This window comes from Cynoglossus semilaevis, chromosome 10 (genome assembly GCF_000523025.1).
Source record: "Cynoglossus semilaevis isolate Cse_v1.0 chromosome 10, Cse_v1.0, whole genome shotgun sequence".
Taxonomy (NCBI): Eukaryota; Metazoa; Chordata; class Actinopteri; order Pleuronectiformes; family Cynoglossidae; genus Cynoglossus; species Cynoglossus semilaevis.
Window position 1 is genome coordinate 15,053,590 of NC_024316.1, and position 15,614 is coordinate 15,069,203.

At 41.3% G+C, this 15,614-nt stretch overlaps 1 protein-coding gene and 1 non-coding gene across 4 annotated transcripts in view; one reads left to right on the top strand and one right to left on the bottom strand.

The window, feature by feature from the left end:
• The window catches only part of nfatc2a (nuclear factor of activated T cells 2a), a 29,531-nt gene extending 17,230 nt beyond the window's left edge, over positions 1-12,301 (top strand). For 2 of the 3 annotated variants that reach the window (XM_008319043.3, XM_008319041.3), the window contains 5 exons: positions 902-1,042; positions 3,426-3,481; positions 3,581-3,713; positions 4,508-5,221; positions 11,912-12,301. In XM_008319043.3, the coding sequence (XP_008317265.2) occupies positions 902-1,042; positions 3,426-3,481; positions 3,581-3,713; positions 4,508-5,221; positions 11,912-11,967 (1,100 nt within the window). In that variant the 3' untranslated portion in view covers positions 11,968-12,301. The remainder of the gene's footprint in view (positions 1-901; positions 1,043-3,425; positions 3,482-3,580; positions 3,714-4,507; positions 5,222-11,911) is intronic. The other variant, XM_008319042.3, reaches the window with a different exon arrangement.
• On the bottom strand, positions 9,854-9,927 carry trnat-agu (transfer RNA threonine (anticodon AGU)). Its single transcript has one exon. It is a non-coding gene; the product is annotated as a tRNA-Thr (tRNA).
• Positions 12,302-15,614: the final 3,313 nt, after the last annotated feature.

Below are 15,614 nucleotides of genomic sequence, written 5' to 3' on the forward strand. Positions count from 1 at the left end.
AAAGTTATCAGGAAAGCAGGCTCAAAGTTAACCAGCAAGAAAACATTTAGCTTAGGCTAACCAAGAACTAGCTTAAAATGAGCAATGTGGCTAAATGGACTAAATTACAACATACAAATAGATAAAACTCACACGGAAACAGTAGATATTTACCCAAATGTAGCTAAAAGGCACCACGTCATAACCATTTTCCATGAAATTAAAATATTGCACCACTTTTACACTTTCTTGAAACTTTGCGCCCGCTCTTTGTTCTAGGTATTTTGTCTTGACTTGACTGCGTCACATCTTGTCACTCTGTCTACTGTATCGTCTACACCCCCTCATCACCTCGCCCACATTTCGATTCCTGCCACTGATTAAAACTGAGAAAAAAGTTTTGATTGTTGTGTGACAGTTTTCTCTTTTTCTTGTAAATCACAATCGCTTTTCAGAAACTTATTGTGCGTACGAAGGAAGGTAGCTTTCCATCGAAGTGTGTGTTTTTAATTTGCATAAAATGTGGTGCAGCGGCAAATATTGAATATTGTTCCGAATTGTCCTTTCGTTTAAAATGTTCAATATTTCAGTCAGAGAAACAGAAAATTAATGAATCAGATACTAAATATTGTTTTTTTAAGTTCATGTTTATTTACTGTATATTTTTAGATTTTTAGATGTTCAGGTCAAATCTGCAGGTTGCTGTTTTATATTGAGTTCAATACAAAATCAAATATATATTTTTTTTTATATATATATTTTTTATTTTGTATTTCCAGAATACATTCTGTGACTAACCACATTAAGAACTACATTCGTTCACCTTTTCTATTTACACATTTACAACTAGTCCTATAATTTAAAAAAAACAAAAAAAAAAAACACCTTATAATTTACTCCTTCATTTCCTGTCTTCCTGCAGCTCAGCGTTCAGCTCACGAGCTTCCCATGGTGGAGAAGCAGGACATGGACAGCTGCTCTGTTCTGGGCGGTCAGCAGATGATCCTGACTGGGCAGAACTTCAGCTCTGACTCCAAGGTCATCTTCATGGAGAAGACTCAGGGTAAGTGCCATGGTCACGTGATGGTTACTACAGAATCAAACGGTTCGGTCAGACTGAGGATTGCTGGTTCAAATCCCAGCCCTTTCAGGGCTGGGATTTGAACCAGCGATCCTCAGTCTGAGGTGAACCCAAGGTCTCTGCTCCTCTGGTGTCACTGAGTGACTAACAGCAGCCAGTTCTGAGTGACAAGTTCACGGCGTCTGTGTTCTTCCTCAGTGATGGTCATAACGACATATATACATATATACGACATATATATATATATATATATATATACAAAGACATATATATATATATGTCGTATATATATATATTTTTTTGCCTCGTTTTCGACCTTTTTTTTTTTTTTTTTTTTCATTCCTGGTTTTACTGTTAACGGGTGAATATGTCGCCTCTTTGCCAGCTCTCTATTCCATCTGCTTCTCTGGGATAGACAGTTATGTTAAAATATATATATATATATATATATATATATATATATTTTTTTTTTTTTTTTTTTTTTTTTTTTAAAAAAAGCTGTCTGTTATGACTCACCGACTCCACTAGTGGTGTCCTGGGCTTTCCTAGATGCTGGCTCTGCACGGCCGCCCCAAATAAGACTTGGAGTCCGGCTAAGTTTTTTTTTTGTTTTTTTTTTTGTCAGAACGGGGTTCCCTGCCGCTGTGTTACGATACAGCACAGTAATGAATAGTAAGACAGAGATGGAAAAGAACTCTTCCCTGTTAGGGATTGTCATTGTTTTGGAGAGTTACTCTATGACACAGACTTCTGGACTGGAGCAGCTGTGAAATCCCTCAGAATTAGACTGAGCCTCCTCTGGCTGGAGCTTCTCTGGCTCCTCGGCCTGGACCAGGAGAGGAACGCTTCCTCAGCCAAGTCAAGCCTTCTTCAGGCTGCCTGTCCAGCCTGTCCTCCTCCTCTTCCTCCTCCTCCTCCTCCTCCTCCGTTTCCACGTCCACACACAATTATCTCTTGAGTCGGGGTATCCCTTGGAGTAGAGTTGCAACAAAAAGCAAACAAATGCGGCGCAGATGCCAAGAAAGCTGTAGTCATCATGTTTTACTTGAGACATGGAGCAAGTTGATCATAAAAATTAGGGCTAAAAAAAAAAAACTACGTGTGGAATCCCCCTTTTTCCTACTGACTCATTTAGGCCATGTGTTCCTGATTGACATTTGACAGAGGGTTTCCCACCTCCTGTTACATTCAAGCACAACTTCCTGCTGCGTGGCCTCTGGTGTTCACAGGAAGGTGGAGTGAATGTTGAAGTAAGGCTTCAACTAGTAATTACTAGTTCATTTATCTTGACAGTTTGTGTCATGTTTCTGCTTCCTACTGTACATCACCACATCATTCTATTGACATTCCTCTGAGGCTCAGTGGAATTTCCAAATAAAAAATGGTGACAAGTTCTTAGAGCCGTCTTTCGGCTAGCAGACTCGCTCAAAATATAATTACAAATGCAATGCCACGTGGAGAATTTCTTAAGACCTTACGGCAAGTAGATAACAAGATAATTCTTGTTTATATATTTTTTTATATGGTGATTTAGACACCATATAAATGATGATGATTTTGACGTCGCACTGTACTTGTAATGATGTTCTGAGCATGTTTAGATGAGAAAACACCATTTGACCAATAAGATCTCAAGATGGTCTGACCAGTAAAAATGTTGGTAGAAAATGTATTAGCAACAATAGTTCTGTCTACTCAAGGTTGATGTTGGTAGAAAATGTATTAGCAACAACAGATCTGTCTACTCAAGGTTTTTCCTTTTTTAGTGCAGAAGTACAATTATACAATGAAAATGAAATGGAATGGGACAAATATTTCATAAATGTCTACAGAAAAATAAATGCAATTTAAATCTATTATCTGCAACAAAAAAAGGTTCTAAATCTAAATCTAAAAACAATATGTAAAAAATGCACCGTTTCACTGTGGCTAATTCATTTTCCTTCAGACTGCATAAGACATTTTGGTCCATTTTCAGGCCTGCTGGCTGTATGTTTGACACCTTTTCTGTATATTTTCTTTGGCAGCCCTGTAACAATAGAGCTACAGCACAGTGTGTATGTTGTAATCAGAGCAGTAACCTTTATTTAATGGGGCTTCACTCAAAAATATCAAGGGTCAACACAACGTTGTCTCTGTTTATATCTGCTTGAAAATACAACCAAACATAATCATCAGATGGATCCGTCAGCTGCCATTAAGTATTTTTCAGGACTGCAGGTTTACAAATGTGGCAGTAACATCTGGAAAGGATTAAACCCGTCTTTACTGCTGAGTTTACACCACTGTGTTGCAAAGGTTCACTTTCTCTCTCTCTCTCTCTGTTTTTTTTTTTGTTGTTTTTTCAACTTTCACTTCCACGTAGACGGGCAGCAGATTTGGGAAATGGAAGCGACGGTGGACAAAGACAAGAGTCAGCCTGTGTGTATCTGTCTCACACTTCTACTACACATCTGACCTACACCAAATCCATCTGCTGTTTTGAGCTAACATGTCTGTTTTCATTGTGCTTTCATTAAGAGTATGCTGTTTGTGGAGGTGCCGACCTTCCGTGATACATCTGTGTGCCATTCAGTTAAAGTCAACTTCTACGTCATCAACGGCAAAAGGAAGCGCAGCCAGCCTCAACATTTCACCTACACACCGCTGGCATGTAAGATCCCCCTGTCTGTCTGTCTGAACGATGCTTTCATCGCACCGTGAAAGTTCAGTGACACATTTGCACTGGTGTAGATCAGAGGAGAAAACAACATTATTTGTCACTTTGGAGTTTTTTTTTCTTATATAACTCCCCCCCATAATCTGAAACTCCAATCTCATACATTAAATACTTAGTTGTCTTTGAGGCCAACCTTCCTGTTTGTAACTTCATAACAGCCATTAAAACTCATTTAAGCTACATTTTGTTTAGCTAATGTTAGCTAGCTCTAGGCTAACCTGATTGTTTAGACATGTTTTGGCTAATTTGTAACTATTTTTGACATTTTAGAAATGTCTTCAATCGGTTTTGGTTTTTTATTACCTATTTTAAGTCTTAGCCTGATGTGGCTCAGCTGTAGTTACTATTTCTCTGCTAGCTTATTGCGTCACTGGTAACGTAAAGATAACAATGCTAATTAGCTAATTTTTTTAGATCAACTAAGGATTTTAGCAGAAATTTGATTTTTATTGTCTATTTTTTTTTTCAACTATTTAAATTAACATTTGCTATGTTTTTTGTTTGGCTAGATTCTAATATTGTGAGAATTTCCAATTTTTTTTTTTTTTCAGGATGACCTCATTTTTGTAGTGAAAGATTTTTCTTAACTTATGTATTTATCACAGAACGTTTTAGCACTTCTAACTTCAATTTGCATTCTTTTTTTGGAACCACATGATGTAAATGTGCTGTGCTGAGCACCTGCTCCTTCAACTGCACTCACAAACAAAGCTGTCCTCTCTTTGCAGCCCCGTCCATCAAGACAGAACCTGCAGACGAGTACGAAGCTGACCACATGGGCTTTGCCATGCCCCAGATTTTAGGCTTACTGCCTCATTCGTACTACCACAGCCCTCAGCGCAGCGTCCAGCACCCAGACAACGGCCTGGTCCCCAGCATGGCGTCCTGCCAGCGTCTCAGCTCAAGCCTCCCCAGCCACGACAGTCGTTTCCAGCAGCAGAGCCCCACCATCGTCTATCCTCGGGGAGGCAAGAGTTTGAGCGGAAGCCCCGGCCTTTATCAGCAGCAGACTGGAGGCATGATGCCTGACCCACACCGGTCAGTCCTAGTCCACACAGGCTCCCCGTCTCAGTCTGTAGGTCCCATCGGTGCGGGCCAGCATCCCTCCATCATCCAGTTTTCACCCACCAACCACCACATGCTCCGAGCAGGAGACCCACAGTCGCTGAGCGCCGCTCAGCCCGACCCTCAGCAGATCATCTACTGTGACGGCTTCTCCCCCCAGGCAGCCTCTGCCCACTCACCCACACCCCCGCTGGCTCAGGCCGTGGTGACCCACCCGGAGCACTATCCCACGGTGATCCAGCAGCAGTCCTACGTGCAAAAGGGGCAACAGAAAAGTCGGGTCTCCCCTGGAGGAGGCCAAATGGAGGCTCCGGGAGAGAGGAGAGTCATGGTGAAGGAGGAGAACCTGGATCAGGCCTACCTAGATGATGGTGAGTGTAAGTTGTGGCTTTTATACTCTACGAGAGTGGTACTGCTCGTTACCGCAGTTTGCCCGTCACGGTGTGAATAACAACAGGAAGACAGAGAAGTGATGTATATTTGTAATAACCCTTTAAAGAAGGAGATGGATGACTCCACGTTCGGACTATTTCTAAGAACAATTCCTGGATATTTACATTATCCTCATCATCTCCTCTGCACATATCCGGGTCGGAGCTTCAAACCCTGTGAACAAAGCCAAACCCACAAGTTATTACTACTAAAACAATCCTCGCCGGCAGATCGAGTTTGGTTCCACTGAAGGTGGAGATAACGGGGATTATGAGTCACATGTTTATACTTTGCTTGTCAACCTCATTACCTTCAGACTGAATTAATGTCAGTCCACATCCAGCACAGGTCCAGAGGTTGAGCCTCTTCCTTGTTTTGTGGTGAAAAGTACAACAAGCCGGTGTCAGGTGAAGGTTTTCACGACTCCGCTGCTGCGGTCAGACCCGTCCGCTCGTTCTCATTGGCTCTGCCACACATCAGGAAACTGGCTTTTTCTTTTTTTTTCTCTTTCTCGTCCGTTGCTGGTATTAGAGACCCAGAGGGGAGGGGAAGAAAGTGTCGCTCTCCTGATGGCCTGGGTATGTTGACACTGTTATGAAGTTTAAAAACAACTTCCATGGCAACCATTGTCAAACACTGGAACGGGCTGCCTGGGAGAGCTGGGGAAAGCCTCTTTGTTTGTTGTAGTTGGCCGGGGCTTCTCCTTGGCCTTACGCCCCGCAATTCTGTGGGGGAACCCACCAGAGGATTAGCTTTTTTCCGACTACGGGATACTGCCAATCTGGCGAAAGAAATTCCTATTTGCAGCTGCTCCCCTCCAAAAAATATCCAGCCTGATCCCTGTACGATAGCAGCAGGGTGGAGGGTAGGAAACGTGCAGGAAAACTTTTTCTAGAGTGTGTGTGTGTGTGTGTGTGTGTGTTTGTGTCTGTGTTTTAATGGAAAAAATTAGAAACATAAATGAAGAAACAAAAGGCCGGCGGTGGAATTTGTGTTTTGGCCGTCACTTCCAGGGTTTCCCTAAACATCAACAGTTGTGTGTTGTTGATTCAACACAGACATCAAAAGTCATCAAAGGGAATCCAGGTCAGACGGCTTCGCAATCTGCACCTGTGTTTCATTTGTATTGTATACAATAAACAGTAAGGTTGATGTAATTGTATTTACAACATCAACCCCCCCCCCCCCCCCCCCCGCCCGCCTGCCCTCCTTAGTTGCCCCTACAGCCAGTAAACCACCCACCAGCATGGCTGTTGTGTCAGGTATAACTTTTACTAAAGAACTCAGACGAGGGACTTCCCTCATTGATTTTTTTTTTCAAACAGAAAATAGATAAGTGAGATCAGAAAATTTCCTGCGTTTTCGCTGCAGCAGCAGCAGCAGCAGCGTTGAACTACAGCCCCCACCACAAGAGCATCATCCATCAAACACAGCTCAGGCAAAAGTAAAACTATCATCATTGCTCATCAGGAGATGTGCTTCAGTGTGTAGTCATACTTAATGCCACATCCTGGTATCATGGCAGTGTTGTGGTCAACAACTGTCACATCATGGAGGCGCCAGAACTGTGTCACCTTTAGCAACTCAAGACTCAATATCATTTTATTACTAAACCCTATAACACCCACAGCCTCTCACCCTCGAGCCCTCCGACTAGTTCCCACACTAGTTGCCTTCAGTTGCTGCTAAACCGGGTCTGTTATGCATTGTGTTTGTTCAGTCTCTGAATTTTAAAAATGTGATGAATGTAGAAACGCGTCTCGCCATTTGATCTACAAAGACCAAGAATGCCTGGCGTGGCTCGGAGCCTGCCACGTCGCTTGTGAAAAACAGAAGAAAACAGGGACTGGAACGGCCAACGAAGGCCCAGAGTGACAGATTTAGTGGGTGTGGAATAAAGCCCAGAGGCAGTGGAGCAGGTGAAATTGTTCCAGCAGGTAGAGATCAGAGCAGGAGAGATAAAGCACATAGCAACAGCCTGGTGGATACACATTAGTCTCAGCTCACTTCCATCCCGTTTGAAAGGCCTGAACAAATACACAGTTTGGACTAATCCAGATGGAACTACAGCCTCGGTGATGAGTGCACCCTTGTTTGTGTGTACAGGATATTTGAACTTTGCCGTTGCTGTAATGGTTCTTCCTCTGCGGATTAAAGCACCCTCAAGTGACGGCGGGCGCTAAATACTAGCCATAGGCTGTAAATGAAGTAATAGACAGAGTCGTTCGCAGCCATCGATGAAACCTCAGGAAAAGATTAAAATTAGTCCAAAAAAAATTTTTTTTTAAGTAGTAAGAAAAGTAGGCTATTTTCATCATGGACTTTAATACTCAGTTAATAGTAAAACCAAATTTTAAAGTCATTTCTGGAAGCTGCATTTATTTCCTGTCAAGCATGCTAAAGCTATGGTGGCTAGCATAGGCAGGCTAGTGTTGATGTTGTAGCTTAAATTCCACAATTTCTTAGCATGTTAGCAATCACATCTGAATTACTGTTCACTCATACAAACTTTGAGTGTGTTTCTGGTGATTAATAACAGTATATGGCCATTTCTTTTACATTTATTCCTCATATAGCAGGCTATTGCCATGATGTTCCCATTAACATGCTAGCTGTTCAATTTGGCCCCGCCCACACAACATTAATGCAGTATTTTATTGGCTACAAATGCCTTATTGTTACTTTTTGCTTGTTAGCAATTATATTTATGCTGTTTGTGACATATATATTTGAACGTCTTTGTTTTTGTTTTTTCTCTGAGATGGATTTGTACACGCAACATAAGAGGGTTTTTTTTTTATTAGTTTAATCTCAGCTGTACACGCAACATAAGAGGGTTTTTTTATTGGTTTAATCTCAGTACTTCTTGACGTCTTGTATCTAATTGTATATCACTAATGGTTTCATATCACTACTGGCTGTAGCGTAGCCTCAGTAGCCAATCTGTGTGGAGCTTTCATGTTGCAGGTGTGTCTGGGCGTTTACTCTGGTTTCCTCCCATAGAACATGCTGACTGTGGGTTAGTTTAATTAGGGACTAGTTAGGTGTTAACTGAATGATCCCATCACACAGCACTTGTGGACAACGGTTACATGCCCTAAATAACAGTTACCATTGGTATGAAGACGCAGTGACTGATTCAGCGACTGTACACGGTCCCTGACTGTCTCCCTCTGAACGCCCCTCTCCTTCTACAGTTGGGTAAACAGTGCAGCTCATTGGTGCAGAACTCAGGAGTCAGACATTCAACCACCGAAGAGAGTAGTCCAAGTGTTCCCCCGGCCAGCCTCAAACAGCCGCTCCGTGCCAACCCTTCATCAGCGGCAGCAAAGCCCCCACTGTACCACGTCCCGCTGTGGTGCCGTCGCTGCTGCTGCTCCTCTGAGTCTGTTCTATACTCAGGGAAAAAGTCTGTGGCACCACAGGGGAGATGAAAGTTTTCTCTGAGGCCTTAGGTGTCCGAGAGAATTCCACTAGAAACTAAAATAAACAGGGATGCTGATGTTGTGACGACAGCCCAGCGCCCCGGCTGCAGCGGCTGCTGCCTCCGCTCTTCAGCCCTCAGACCACTCCTCTGGCTGTAAAACGCACGTTGAGTGTTGGGCTGCTGGAAGAAGCCGTCGCTCTTTTCACATCTGCAAATGATCAGATTGAACAGGGAGCGGCAGAGACGGGGAGACAGACAAAGACTGGTCTGTTGGCCAACGGAGCATCTCGGGTTTCTTTGTTGGATTTCATAACCCTTGACGGCGCTTGCAGGTGCCACTTACATCATTTTAAGTAGGAGTGGGGCGCTGATTACGGCCCACACACGCCCTTGATTTGAATATTCTGTCACCTCGCAGCACTTCCTTTTTTGGAGCTATCTTTGTGGTTAGAAGTGCTGCCCTTTACAGTCAGCTATTTGTTCAGTCGTGCCAGTGCAGTGTGGGTGAGAGATGCAGATGACTTCACATGAGATGCATATTAACAGTAGCACCTTTTGACTCACCAACATGTAAATAAGGCTTCGCACATTCAGTTGACCTCTGAAAGACAGTTCTGAAACAAGACTATGTTCACACTTTTGACCCCTGAAAGACCATTCTGAAAAAAGACTATTTTCCCACTGCAGGGAAATTTTTTTTTTTTTTTTTTTTTTGGCCATATACAGTGTGATCCACTTTCACATGTGGTCATAAATGCGACACATGATGTTTTTTAGTGTGACTTCAGTCCCTTGTATTTCGTCCGACCTGTATGTCATTGAAGTGAGGCAGGTGTCACAGTGTGGTGGTGGAGCAGAGTTACTGCTGGTAGTGGGAAGAAGAGATCACTGAGAGATTACTACCTTTTTTTCACTCGTTCCCTGGAGAAGATGTAACAGGAAAGCGGTTTTCTACCTCTGGAGGAAAAGAAAGTGAACTCCTTGTCATTGTGACACAGCACACAATGAAATGTGACCTCTGCTTTTAACCCAGCAGGGGGCAGCGCCATGCTCAGAGCACCTCAGTTGTGGACTCAAACCTGAAGCTTTCCAGACCCTTGTCCGGTTCCTCAGGTTCCTTAACCACTAAGCCACTACTGCCCCAAGAAAAAGGCACCGCTGGGATTCGAACCCAGGATCTCCTGTTTACTAGACAGGCGCTTTAACCAACTAAGCCACGGCGCCACATGCTGGTACTAGACAGGCGATACTGTACAGACAAGTGTAGCGTGACATGATCACTTCAGAGTCAGGTCTCAGCAGAACACTGGACCTGCACTGTTGAAATATCCTTGTTTTTTGTGTGCGGTGAAGTTTGTTGCTAACCACAGGTTGATTAGTAGTAGTTTAACAAAGCCACCAGGACAGGCTCTTTGTTTCTCCACACAGCCAGGGGGCGCTCCTTTGGGATGCTTAAAATGTTAAAAGTCTGCTGGTCACTTCAAATCCCTTTTTTTTTTTCTTTTGGCTAATTCTTTTGTGTTTCTTGTGGGACCTGCAGCGCTAGTCCACTTAGCATTTTGATAGTTTTACACCAGATGACATTCCTGAAACAACTCAACACCAGGATCAGGTGTTGGGACTCAGTGGCTTTGAACCCGGAACCCATTCCTTGCCTTTGCTTTTTTTTTTGTTCTTCCTGCTGTTCTAGTTTCAGTTCCCGCCAAACAGAAGTTGCCACAAACAGAAGTACACAGGCCATTCATTGTTTTTTGTCATTAAAGCGTGTTGTATTCTCTGCTCCCACACGTCTGCAGCTTATCTTGACATTTCTTCCGATGTGTAAGGTGTAACTGTTGAGCGAGAACAAGAAAGTGATTCCGGCTAGGAAGCCAATTTCTGTAAATATTGATCTCAGCATTTCCTTCAGCTGCTGTGGTGTTGTCACACTTCTTTTTAACCTTAATCTGATTTTTGTAAACGTTAAGAAGTGGAGGTGGGATCCTCAGTCTGGCCAAGTTGTTTTGTAATATTATTTGATTTTCCATTACAAGAAACAACATTCACATTCACATTCACAGCGTTCCCTCCAGTCGTCAGTCACGTTCGTACACATTTTCAGTTCAGTACCAGCCCAGTGTTGCTGTTCACCATGGTTACAAAATCACAAGCATGATACTGTATGTCCTCGAACGGTGCGGTTTCAGGCGAAAAGCTTTTTTGGCTGTCTTTGAAATCCTTGTATTAGTCATCATTCTAATGAGTTCCCAGAGGCCCAGTGGAAGTGGTGGCACCAGCCTGTAATTTCTCCCCGGTGCCAGTGCACACAGTCCGTCACAAAGTCTGCTTCCAGGCTGAGGCTCCAGACAAACAGCAGATCTGTTCACAGATGGTGTGGCTTATCTGGAGAGGTGACATGTTACACATGGTTGCATAATGAAAAACCACCTGTCCGCGGTAGAAAGTGTCTGTGGGAGCACATGTCGTCCAGCCAGCGGTCATCTACGCTCTCACAACTCCCTGGTCTTATCTGTGTTTTTGTGACAAAACAAACAAAAAAAAACAACTTGGTTTTTATCCATATTATTAAAGTAAACAAAAAAAAAAACACTTACACTGCAAATTTAAAAAAGAAAAAATGCTGTTTATGTATTTTTATATTTGTACATGTCACTTTGAAAGTGACAGTTTCCATTCCTCTACTCTTCCTCATTTGTTGTTTTTTGTTTATGCACCTTTGCGCAAGCAACGGGAAGTAGTCTCTTAACTTGCACTTGTGTAGCTCTACCTCTAGTGGTCACTTTGTGTCAATGCATAGTTCCCTTCAGAAACACAGTACTCGTCACACTCAAGGATTATAACTTTAAAAAATAATTTTAGCAGCATTACGTTTTTGTTTTCTTATTATTGGGATTCAGCTAAGATGAATATTTACTATTTAGTTGTTTTTTTATCAAACGGCAGTGATTGATACACGGTGAGTATTCTTTCAGTCTAAAACTGAATCAGTCAATTAGAAGACAAACAAACTAAAAACAAAATTTATTTGTCATCAGTATTTATCTGTCCACTACTTCCACAGATGAGTACAAACACACAGTACAATTCTAGTGATATTCAACTTTAAAAAAAATGTTGTCCTGATTGTAACTTTAAAATACAAACATAAGTTATAAATGTTCACAGTGTCTAACGACTCGTTTTCTTTTTTTTTTCTTTCTCGTTGCAGTGAACGAAATCATCAGAAAGGATCTGACTGGAGTTCATACCAGAGGACACACATAGAGAACAGACTTGAGCAGGAGACGACAACAAAACACACCCACCGACACACACACACACACACACACACACGGGGTGTACGGGAAGATGATGTAATTCCACTGACAATCGAAACTTTTCTTCCTCATTTTGTTTTCTACCATTAATGGTACAGTAAAGCATCAGTACCAGTGTTGTTGTTGTTGTTGTTGTTGTTGTTGTTTCCCTCAGGCTAAACATCAGAGACGTGAAGTTTGGAGAGAATTGAAAGTCATCAGACCTGAAATGCCTTCATCTGTTTTACAGCCTTTAATTATTTCATAAAACAGCGGGGGTGGGGGGGAAAATGCAAATAACATCAGCAGAACAATAGTAATATTTTATGGCAATAACATGACCAAATGTAGTGGAACATTATTAGAGAATAATACTTAAGAAACCAAAGCGTACGCTTTTATATCCGCCAAAGCAAATCATTTTGGGACCAAAAAAACATTGTTATTTTTATCTTTTTGAAAAGAGTTTGTATTTTGTCTATTTATACTATTTGTGTGTGTCGTTTTTACATGAAATGTACTATTTGTGTGTGTCGTTTTTACATGTCGTTTTATTCCTGAGTTGATCATCTCAAATTCTCCGCCTGTACACACATATACAGTATATACGCAGCATACACACATACGAACATGTGGACGCCTCCTTATATGCACTGTTTTCATTGTCGAGAGGCTCCGTGTTATTACGATGTTTTCTATTCGCTGGACTTGTGTGAATAATGCCAAATTATATATTCATGAAATATATACTGCCTTCTATTCAAGCGAGATGCCAAAGAATTTTCACTGCACATGGGTTTAGGAGTTGGTGTCTGGGACCATAAAAATGGACCTAGCCAACGACTTGTTAATGTGAAAGTCATGGAGTATCGTAAAAAGTTGCATAAAAATAACATTGAAAAGGACATGACTTTAGTCCTGACCTACCTTCATTAAACACGACTTAAGTCAAGACTTATGTCTTTAAGCATGACTTAAGTCATTAAACCTGACTTAAACCTGACAAAAATGACTCAAGTCCATAAACACGTATTGAGTCTAAAGTCAGGACTTCAGTCATGAAATCTTTTTTTTTTTTTAAGTCCCTAGACATGACTTAAGTCATGAACGTACTCTTTAAAAATGACTTAAGTCCATAAACACGACTTGAGTCCATAAGTCTTTAAACATGACTCAAGTCACGACCCTAAACGTGACTTGAGTCACGACTTAAAATGTCTACATTCATTCTTGTCTGACTGTAGTGATATTCAGTAGCTTTGATACTCGGTGTAGATTTATGCGTTGTATTATTCCTGTAGTCCGTTGTCGATCCGTTGCTTTCTTCACAGCTGAGCTGAACCAGTGCCTTTGAGAGCGTCGGCCATCAGACAGTTCACTTTACTGCTGTTTAATATGCAAGACGCCTGTGTTTCATTGGGTAAATTGGAGTACCCTCCTACTGTCCTGTGCCATTTTTTTATTAATGTTAAAAAAAAGAAAAATTGAGAAAAAAAAGAATTTAAAATGCCATTTTTTTATTAATGTAAAAAAAAAAGAAAAAAAGCAAGAATTTGATAGACTGAATTTTAATATTTGATATGAACCTAATCCTTAAGATAATTATATTTTATAATAATATTAAAGCCAATAATGTTTTATGACATTTCAGATTGAGCCAGTGCAGCACAGGAGAGTCAAACATTTATTGAATGTAGTCTGAAGTGAATATATTCCCCCCTGTTTTTTGTAAATATATTTTTTGTCATTTTCTTCATGATACAGTTAAAGTAGATGAATGTGTATCATTTACCTGTTAATAACGTTATCATTTTATCATTAACATTTTATTACATTGAAACATGTTGTTCAAGTTACCGGCATGTGTCGTTCTTGTTATATTACTACCCCGAAAAACAACATTGGTTATTAATACTGTCTTTGCATTGTTAATAGTTGTCTTGTATTTGTTTTTATTTTTAAATCTACTAGATTTTATTGTTTCCTCTTAAAAAGTCTGTTCCATGCTATTTTTGTATCCTTAAAAAGTAGAAATAAATAATAACCATAAATACATCAACACCGCTGTGGTCCCTGTTTTAAAATATTAAATTATTCCACACCCCAAACAGAGGGGGAAAAAAACATCTTTAGAAACAGCCAATGGCAGTCGATAGAAGCTGAGCCTCAACAGAGTGTAAATAATGAAAACTATAGAAACAAGCAATATCACACATAATTACTACTGATTACTACTTGGGTACGATAGTAATTTTTAAAGCTGACCAAAAACGACTCAGATATTTTCAGTATTCATCAGTCAAATGCACTGCTGGATGTTTTGGCGCAGGAATAAATGGGGTTTAAAACGTGTTTAATGGTAATTCTAAGAAATGTAAAGTTGTTTAAAAATCCAAGTCTCTGATGAAACCTTAGCCCTTAGCCGTCGTCTTGTTGCTGTGTCAGATTAAAGCTGTGTAGTGGAGGCAGCTCGAACAAGGTAACCTAGTTTTTTTTTTTTTTTTTTTCAGTCCTGAATATGAGAGGAAAACTGCAAAATGATTTGACTCATAGCAGACAGTGACTCATCAAATGCTCCCTCCTGTCCAGGGCCAGAAACAGAAACAGCCCAAGGACAAACAGCAGTTGTTTGTTTATACAGTAGTCACAGCGGAGAAACTTCCAGAACTTAAAGCTGATCTTGGTGATGTTGCCATGTTTACAGGAGCACACATGTGTGAGAGGACAGCACATACACTCGGTGATGAATTCAAATACTTAACAAGAGAAGGTACTCACATGGCCGCAGGCTGCAGTTGCCATGGAGACGGCTTGTTTGGTGCTCGGGCTGTGAGCTGTTTTGGGGGTGAGGGTGGCGCGCAGTCTCTGTGAATGAACCTTGTGTTCAGGAAGTCTCTGGTGATGACATCACCGCGGGCAAAGAAGCAGCACGTGGGCATCTGTGTTTGTGCCGTCTCTAGCCCACACTTCCAGATATGCCACGGTGACTCACGCGGCCTTTAACGCTCCGTGCTGTAATGAGTTCAGAATGCATTCACATGTAGTGTGTCAAATACAAGAAAAATGAAACGCATGATGGGCCTGGCATCCCATTCAGCTCACTTTGGTGCTTCTTCACAAAACATAATAAAGGACTGAGCTCATCGCTGATGCAAAGGGCAGCAAGTCGAGATGACCGCATTAAAGCGTCTCGCTCTGAGAATGACGTGCTATCTGTTAAAATCCGAACTTCAAAGACTTTTCTTTAATTTCAAACTTAGATTTTTTTTAGACTAGCTGAAAGATGAGAGTTATATATTTTCTTGGGATGTCCGATATTAACTTTATATCAGCATATCGGCCGATAGCCGATATGCTGATATCGTCCAAACACTTCATTTTCAATTCCGATATCTATAACAATATAGGCCTGGTTATATTTATTTATTTTTCTGTACAACCACTGTATGAGTATGAGATTAATTAAATGAGCTGCAATGCTGCCATCTAGTGACTTTCATCTTAATATACAGCCATTTATCCCCAAAACTATTTTTAGGGCACACATCATTTGGCAACAACCAGGCATTTCGTTATCGGGTTTTCATTATCGGAGGAAAACAACGACAACGATTC